General features: G+C 44.8%; 1 protein-coding gene across 1 annotated transcript in view; it reads right to left on the reverse strand.

The window, feature by feature from the left end:
• MYOM3 (myomesin 3) overlaps positions 1–825 on the reverse strand; it is a 56858-nt gene extending 56033 nt beyond the window's left edge. Inside the window, exon 1 of the mRNA XM_015819663.1 lies at positions 719–825. Within this exon, the coding sequence (XP_015675149.1) occupies positions 719–825 (107 nt within the window). The remainder of the gene's footprint in view (positions 1–718) is intronic.
• Positions 826–8999: the final 8174 nt, after the last annotated feature.

Raw genomic sequence — 8999 nt, forward strand, 5'->3', positions numbered from 1 at the left:
CCCCCGAGATCCGGACGATTCCGGATCTCCTAACCTTCCGCCGCGCCCTCAAGACATGGCTTTTTCAACAAGCGGGACTGACCTAGGGTGAATTTTAAATAGGGAATAATTTTTAAAAAAAATTTTCAAAGATTTTAAATATGACACAGCTATTAATATATTTGCTTTTTAATTGGTTTTATAGGGGAAATGTTTTTTTTTTTTGTGTTGTTTTTTAACATGCTGTGAGCCGCCCTGAGTCCCTCTGGGGAGAAGGGCGGCATAGAAGTTTAAATATAAATAAATAAATAAATAAATAAAATAAATAAATAAATAAATAAATAAAGGTGCTTGACACATTTACTTGGGACTTAGTGAGAGGAGTTCAGTGGCTTTATTCACACAAGACATGTAGCCAGGTTAAAGATTATTAAATATTATTAAGATGTGCTAGATACATTTGCATAATACGTTGAGTTGGATTATGGTTAGGTTTTCGTAGCTTCCTGTGCTATGGAAACTCAACCCAGTGAATATATTCATTTTCAAGGTATTGTACATTAAAGCCTGTCCAAATTAGCTGAGTTTACACAACAGACAAGCTTTCACAGAAACTAACCAAAGAAGTTGACCAGGTTGTGAGAATACAGCCACTAGCTTTTAAATGGATCATGCAAGATATGTCTCAGATCCCTTCTCTCAACCTGGATTCCGTTACTTTCTTAATTCCTAAACTCACCTGGTTCTGAACTTGGACTTTCTTGTCTGTGAAGTCATTTGCAAATCGCGATGTCTCTCTGCCTTCTGTTCCTCTTCACTGTGGTGGTAAAAGGTGTGGGTTGTCATGATGGAGATCAGAGGATTCCTGTCTGCCAAAAAACATCAAGAGTCCAAAGTCACCTTCTAGGGGAGATGGGCGACATAGATATTAAAAACAAACAAACAAACAAATCATTCAATAAAACTGAAAAAGAAGACGAGAGGAGGAAGAAGAGAAGGAATTGAATTCTTCCCCCCCTTCTTTTTACAACCCTGTAAAGCCTTTTCTAAAAAGCAGAGACATCACCCTGCCAACCAAAGTGCGTATAGTCAAGGCCATGGTTTTCCCAGTTGCAATGTATTTTTCCTGGCCTCCAAGATCGCCACAGATGGGGACTGCAGCCAAGAAATTAAAAGACGCTTGCTCCTGGGGAGGAAAGCTATGGCAAATCTAGACAGCATACTCAAAAGCAGAGACATCACCCTGCCAACAAAAGTGCGTATAGTCAAGGCCATGGTTTCCCCAGTTGCAATGTAGGGCTGTGAAAGTTGGACCCTAAGAAATTGAGTGCCAAAGAATTGAGGCCTTTGAACTCTGGTGCTGGAGAAGACTCCTGCGAGTCCCCTGGACTGCAAGGCGATCAAACCGGTCAGTCCTAGAGGAGATCAACCCCGACTGCTCTTTAGAAGGTCAGATCCTGAAGTTGAAACTCAAGTACTTTGGCCATCTAATGAGAAGGAAGGACTCCCTGGAGAAGAGCCTGATGCTGGGAAAGATTGAGGGCAAGAGAAGAAGGGGACGACAGAGAAGGAGGTGGCTGGATTTAGTCACTGAAGCAGTAGGCGTGAGCTTAAATGGACTCCAGCAGATGGTGGAGGACAGGAAGACCTGGAGGAACGTTGTCCATGGGGTTGCGATGGGTCGGACATGACTTCGCAACTAACAACAACAACAAAGCCTTTTACCAGGGTAGAGTCGGAGCGACTGAATGCTCACATTTACTGGCGGGATACCCTTCCTGATGCCTATTTGCAGCAGTTATTTTCTCTTTGTGCCCTGACAGCAAAACATCTGTCGTTGCCTAGGATTGAACAACAGATGTTTCTCTCTCAGGGGGCAAAGAGAAAATATCTGCTGTGAACTCTACGTAGGCATCAGGAAGGGCATGTGGCCAGTAAATGCCCAGCTCCGTCATTCATCCAGAGAAGAGATGGAATCAAATAAAGTGCATTAAACCCTTCGCAGGTAAACATGTAGAGTACATTTCTTTCCATCCTTCAAAAAAAAAAAAGGAAGCCCAGCTGAAAATTCCCTTAAGCATGAAGGCTCAACCTCTGCATTCTTTTGAAGCCCAAGAAAATAATTTTCAAAAAGTGCAAAAAGCTGGTCATTTGTTTGATATTGTCACACATTTGGGCAGGGGAAAAGTCTGTTTTTATTCACAAGAATATTTTTTTAGTTTTCTTCATCTCTGAATTTGTTGTTGTTGTTAATTGCAAAGTCGTGTCCGACCCATCGCGACCCCATGGACAACGTTCCTCCAGGTCCTCCTGTCCTCTACCATCTTCTGGAGTCCATTTAAGCTCACGCCTCCTGCTTGAGTGACTCCATCCAGCCCCCTCATTCTCTGTCGCCCCCTTCTTCTCTTGTCCTCCATCTTTCCCAGCATCAGGCCCTTCTCCAGTGAGTCCTTCCTTCTCATTAGGTGGCCAAAATATTTGAGTTTCAACTTCAGGATCTGGCCTTCTAAAGAGCAGTCGGGGTTGATCTCTTCTAGGACCGACCGGTTGGATCGCCTTGCAGTCCAGGAGACTCGCAGGAGTCTTCTCCAGCACCATAGTTCAAAGGCCTCCATTCTTTGGCGCTCAGCCTTTCTTATGGTCCAACTTTCACATCCATACATTGCAACTGGGAAAACCATGGCCTTGACTATAGGCACTTTTGTTGGCAGAGAACATCATCATCATCAACAACAACAATAATAATAGGAAAGAAATGGTTAACAACTGCAACAAGTGCTTATTTGTGGTCCTGTCGATATTTGAAAACTCTCAGAAGCCTAACTGGGAGGTGAACGAAAATGGGATTAGGTCAGTTGCTTTCTTAAAGATAGAAAGAGGGAGAGAAACAATGCAGTTCCTCTTGGCCGATGTCCATTTCATGCTGTTGGTTGCCAAAGACAAGCTACAATACACCTCCCCCCCCCGGGATCAGGCTCCATTTAGACACAGCTGAAATGCTTGTGGGATTCAATGCACGCAGCCTTCCAAAGACACATTCATCCACCCTGCCAAACAATTTTAGGAACCAGCTCACTGTGGCTGGGGACAAATGCAGGATTCAAACATAGGGCAGAGCAAGGTGACCATCTCAGGTGGCAAATGCCAGGACAGGAGAAGAGAAGGGCATCGCCCTGACAGTTCTTCAAGAACATCCTGGGGGTTGGGAGACAGTTGGAGAGGTCACACCATCTGCTCTGGTCTCCATTCAGCCTGGTGTTTGAGAACTAGACAGAGGCCCTTCACACCTCCCTTGGACCCCACACCACACACTCTCTCTAGAACTAAGGAGAAATTTCCTGATAGTTAGAACAATTAATCAGTGGAATGACTTGCCTTCAGAAGTTGCGGCCGCTCCATCACTGGAGGGATTTTAAGAAGAATTTGGACAGCCATTTGTCTGAAATGGTATGGGGCTTTCCTGTCTGAGCAGGGGGTTGGACTAGAAGACCTCCAAGGTCCCTTCCAACTCTGTTATCCTCTGCCCCTCTCCAAAGGAGGTCACGGTTTGGAAAATCCTGCCCTATACGTTTTATTAAAAACTGTAACCGACAGCGCAGGGTTTCCTAAATTGTGAGGTGTACAGAAATGTTGAAATCCACCTTTTCCAAAGTTTCATTACACTGTTTTCATAGTTCAATTACTGTATGTTCATTGCAGTGTTTGGATTTTTGGAGATGCCTGTATATTAAGATTACACTAAAGGAAGGTGTGAGGGCAAAATTTTTAGGAACCTCTGATTTGGGGGAACTCACTCCTCTCAGCCTGTTGGCCGTTTTGGAATCTACAATCTGGCAACAACAGATTTGAAGGAGACAAAAAAAAAAAGCCAGCTGTTCAACAGACATCAGAAGTTATTTTTCTGAACTCTGCCATTCCTCTGTTTGAAAAGAGCATGTGTTGGTACTGCCAGTGTTGTTGGCAGTAACCTAAAGCAATTCTTTCTCAAAATGTGTTACACAGAGTTCTGTTTAGGAAGATTTATTGAAATGTCTGGATGGGCTTATTAGATTTTCAGCAACTGAATTATTTAGAATCTCTCTCTCTCTTCTCTCCCTCCCTCCCTCTCCCTCTCTCCCTTCATCTCCCTCTTTCCCTCTCCCTCCCTTTCTCCCTCCCTCCCTCTCCTCTCTCCCTCCCTCCCTCTCCCTCCCTCCCTCACCTCTCCTTCCCTCCTTCCCTCTCTCTCCCTCTCCTTTCCTCTCTCTCTCCCTCCCTCCCTCCCTCCCTCTCTCCCTTTCCCTCTCCCCCACTTTCTCTCTCTCTCCCTCCCTCCCTCAACCTCCCTCTCCCTCCCTCCCTTCATCTCACTTTCCCTCTCCCTCACTTTCTCTTTCCCTCCCTCTTTCTCCCTCCCTCCCTCCCTCTCCCTCCCTCCCTCACCTCTCCTTCCCTCCTTCCCTCTCTCCTCCTCTCTCCTTTCCTCTCTCTCCCTCTCCCTCCCTCTTTCCCTCTCCCTCACTTTCTCTCTCCCTTCCTCCCTCTCTCTCCCTCCCCCTCCCTCCCTCCCTCACCTCTCCTTCCCTTCCTCCCTCTCTCTCCCTCTCTCCTTTCCTCTCTCTCCATCTCCCTCCCTCCTTCTCTCCCTCCCTTTCCCTCTTCCTCTCTCTTTCCCGCTCTCATCCTCTCTCCATCCCTCTATCTCTTTATTTATATTGGAGCAGAAACTTTCGGATTTTCTTCCTAACAGCCTTCTGATGAAATCATTGAGTAGATAGGTCTCTTCATTGTGAACAGGAAACTTTGCACCACTTATTTGTCTCTTGAATCTCTACTCTGTGAATCAACTTTCACCCACATAAGGAATTTAGAAATGCTCTTGGTGAAGATATAAAGGACCATTAGAGGGGAAAGGAAGGAAGGAACCACTAAGGGGAACTTGGAGAAGAAATGATATAGTCCAGAGCAGTGATGGCGAACCTTTTAGAGACCGAGTGCCCAAACTACAACCCAAAACCCACTTATGCATCGTAGGGTGCCGGGTGAGCGTGGCCCTTTGCCTGGGTGTGGCCCATTGGGTAGGCATTGACAATTGGGTGGGCGTGGCTGCAGTGGTAACGGCAGACTGGGTGGGACTAAAAAGTTCAGTCAATCAATTCCAACTTTGCAAGATTTTCTTTTCCCGCGAGAACTTGAAATTGACTGATTGATTGAACCTTTTTTTTTTGCACACGGCAGCGGAGGCCTAAAGCGAAAAGGTTTTATAAAACCCAGTTGAAGGCCTAGGACTGGGGCAATGGTGCACGTGCCCACAGAGAGGGCTCTGAGTGCCGCCTCTGGCACCCGTGCCATAGGTTCGCCACCACTGGTCCAGAGACAAACGTATATATCTGAATGAAACCCAAAATAATATTAGCTTGATTTTCTTCAGAAAACTCTGGCAGGCTTTGAAGATGGATATCAGCCTTTCAATGTAGGCCAGGTAAAGAAACAGGCATGACAGAGGCTGCGCAAATGCTACTTGATTGTTGTAACATCTAGCAACAAAATCTTGAAAACCAGTGGTAAAGTGATGTGGAGAGCAAGCCAACTTGGCTGTTTGGGATAGCTTGCACACTCAATGAGTGTGACTGAGGCATTAATGAAGCCATCTTTTGTAGCTTCCAATGATCAGGACTGACTCTGGCATCTGACAAGGTGAAGCAACCACTTCGGGAAGCTGGAAGGAAGGGTAGCAAATTGTGGAACATCTGGATGGGAACAGGAGGGCATCAGGCCATGGTTGGTGATGCTGTCTGAAACAGAGCCAGATGCTGAAAGAGTAAGGTGGTAGGAATAGGCACTGAGGCTGGAGGTCTTCTGGACCAGGGTTTTTCAACCAGTGGTACGGGTACCCCCTGTGGTACATTGGCACCTGGCAGGTGGTACGCCACCATCCTAGAAAAGTGGTAGCGGGGGAGGGGAATGAGCTGAACCGGTGGCAGCACCGCACAAGCCTGAGCGAGAGATGGCTGGAGCTGCAGGGCTGTCAGGGCTCAGCAGAAGCACCAGGATCAGTGCCGCTTTCCAGCTGATTGGCGCTTCTTCGGGGCTGTCAGGGCTCAGTGGAAGCGCCAGGATCAGCGCCAGGCTCCAGCTGGAGCTCAGCGCTGATCCTGGTGCTTCTGCTGAGCCCAGAAGAAGCGCCAATCAGCTGGAATGTTGCAGCATCTCCAGGGTCTTGTGATTTAAACTCAGATGCTTGGCCACTGATTCATATTTATGACGGTCACAGTGTCCCAGGGTCAGATGAAGTGACCAAAACCTGCTGCAACCACCCAGCAGACAGGGGGAATAAAAACCAAACATCCCTCCACCCCACCCCCGCTGCCAATCCTCAACAGAAATGCTCACAACAATGAAAACCTCGGACAGGAGGAAGAGCACCGCTGGGCGGGCAGGCAGGTGTCTTGCTCAGCTGTGGCTTGGGGGGCACATTTTTCAGTGCCATTGTAACTTTGAACAGTCACTAAGCAAACTGTTGTAAGTTGAGGACTACCTGTACTTTATCACTTTTTTCCTTTTTTTGTTTTTGGTCATCAAGTTTTTGACACCATGCTAGGCGACTGGTGGTACTCGGATGTTGCCATATCCTAAAAGTGGTACAATGGGTGAAAAGGTTGAAAAGCCCTGTTCTGGACCACCCAGGGCAGTCAGCATCCCTGTATCCCAGAAACAGCACAATCTTGGCTTTTGCCTGACAAGTAGCAAAATATTTTGGACCACCCCATGGGCAGCCAGATCTTCAGAAAGGCAGGAATAGAAACAGAACAACATCTTGAGAACAGATGACTGGTTTAGTAGAAGGAAGGAATCTGGTCAAACGTGTAACCTTTTTTTTTTTTAATTTGAAAGCTCTCTTTTAATGTCATGTTTTATACATATGTGAACTTTTGATGTATCCAACAGTGTGATTTCCCCCCCCCCTCTTTTTACAATATTTGGTAAAAGATGTGAATCAAAACTTAGGAACCTCAAAATGTTTTCTGAATCTTACCGATCTGATTTGAGTTCACATATATAAAACATTTTGGCTTCATAGGCATGAGGGATTTTGCTTCACTACCTATCAAGAAACCTTGGTTGGGTTCACACATTATGCAAAGCCATCACACACTTTTTTACCTCCACTTTGGCATGTTGTGTGAATCCAGCTAATGCAGTATATAAATCAGCCTGTCTGGCTTAGCCAGAACACGTAAACCAATCAAAGGGCTTCCTTAAGAAAATCACAGTGGAATTATTTTCTCTTTCTCTCTTTAACTGATTTGTTAGCAAGCAAAAATGATAATGAAAGAAGTGATATGAAAACATAGGATAATTATGACAGACAGTACAGTCTGGTCCCTGAACAAGATTTTGAAAAGAAGCAGGACAAGAGAGAACATGATAACACTGATAATTTCAAAAATCTATTAAAAAAACCTTTCCTATATTTTATATATTCCTTTTATTGAAGGAGATCTGGTTTTACGCCGTGCCTCATATTGGACCTGAAGACATTTTGTAAATTTTCATCGGAACATAATCAGGCTAAGACTTTTAATAAACTGTTTACGCCTGAACACAACTGACAGGTTTTAAAATAGCCCATGTGTTACAGTGAAGAAACAAAAAAATACTCAGCACACATGTCTCTATCACTCTTACGTTGGTGAAGCTCAGGACACGAAGACCAGCTTCAGGAATCCAACAGAGAGATGAACAACTGTTTTCTTAAATTCAAAATTCAGAGCGTTTTTGACAGGTTGAGGAACAGCTAAGGAAAGAGAACTATTGCAAAGTGAAGTGAGGGTCAGGCTGGAGGAAGCAATAAACATCTGTATCAAAGATTTCTGAGAAACCTTGTCCAGACTAGGAGCGTCAGGGACAGGCGGACACACGGACATCTCAGGAACCTTTGGGTTAGGTGACTGCAATGCCCTCTACTTGGAGAAGATGGTTTGCCAACTTCAGTTAACATGGACTGGAACAACCGTGATGTAATGTGCACAACTGGAGCCACACCATACTTATTCTCAGGTCATTTGTGCAGGTTGCCCAATGACTTATAAGACTATCTCAAGGTATAGATGTGTTGACATAGGATCATAATGGCTTGGATGGTCAGATTTTGTTGGTAGACCCTGGCATATCCACTGAATCCGTGAAGATGATCTAATTTGTGGTGCAACCAATGAATGATGGCTGAGTTACAAATAATACTAGTAATAATAATAATAATAATAATAATAATAATAATAATAATAATAATAATAATAATAATAATAATAATAATAGACAAGAAAGAACTGGAGAAGATAACAAAATACAAAGACCTACAAATAGAAATAGAAAGACTGTGGCAAAAGCAAGCAAGGGTAGTACCAATAGTAATAGGCACCTTGGGTGCAATCCCAAAACAACTGGAGCACCACTTGAACACCATCGGCATTGACAAATTCGCCATTAGTCAATTGCAAAAGGCGGCCTTACTAGGAACCGCCTCCATCCTGCGACGATATCTGTAATACCATCAAACATCCACATCTGCCTATCCCAGGTCCTTAGGAAGGACTCGATAGGTAGACAAAAATGACAAATCCAGTCTGAACATCTGGCTGACTGTGTGATGATCAATAATAATGATAATGATAATAATAAAGTTGGAAGGTACCCTGGAGGTCATCAAGTCCAATCTCCTGCTCAGGCAGGAAACCCTATACCATTTCAGACAAATGGCTGTCCAGTGTCTTCTTAAAAACTTCCAGTGTTGGAGCATTCACAGCTTCTGGAGGCAGGTTGTTCCACTGGTTAATTGTTCTCACTGTCAGGAAATTTCTCCTTAGTTCTAGGTTGCTTCTCTCCTTGATTAGTTTCCATCTGTTGCTTCTCGTTCTGCCTTCAGGCGCTTTGGAGAATAGCTTGACTCCCTCTTCTTTGGGGCAGCCCCTGAGATATTGGAACACTGCTATCATGTCCCCCCTTGTCCTTCTCTTCATTACTTAAGCAAGCTGTTCTTG

Source organism: Protobothrops mucrosquamatus, unplaced genomic scaffold, assembly GCF_001527695.2.
Source record: "Protobothrops mucrosquamatus isolate PMUCROS unplaced genomic scaffold, P.Mucros_1.0 scaffold963, whole genome shotgun sequence".
NCBI classification, from domain to species: Eukaryota; Metazoa; Chordata; class Lepidosauria; order Squamata; family Viperidae; genus Protobothrops; species Protobothrops mucrosquamatus.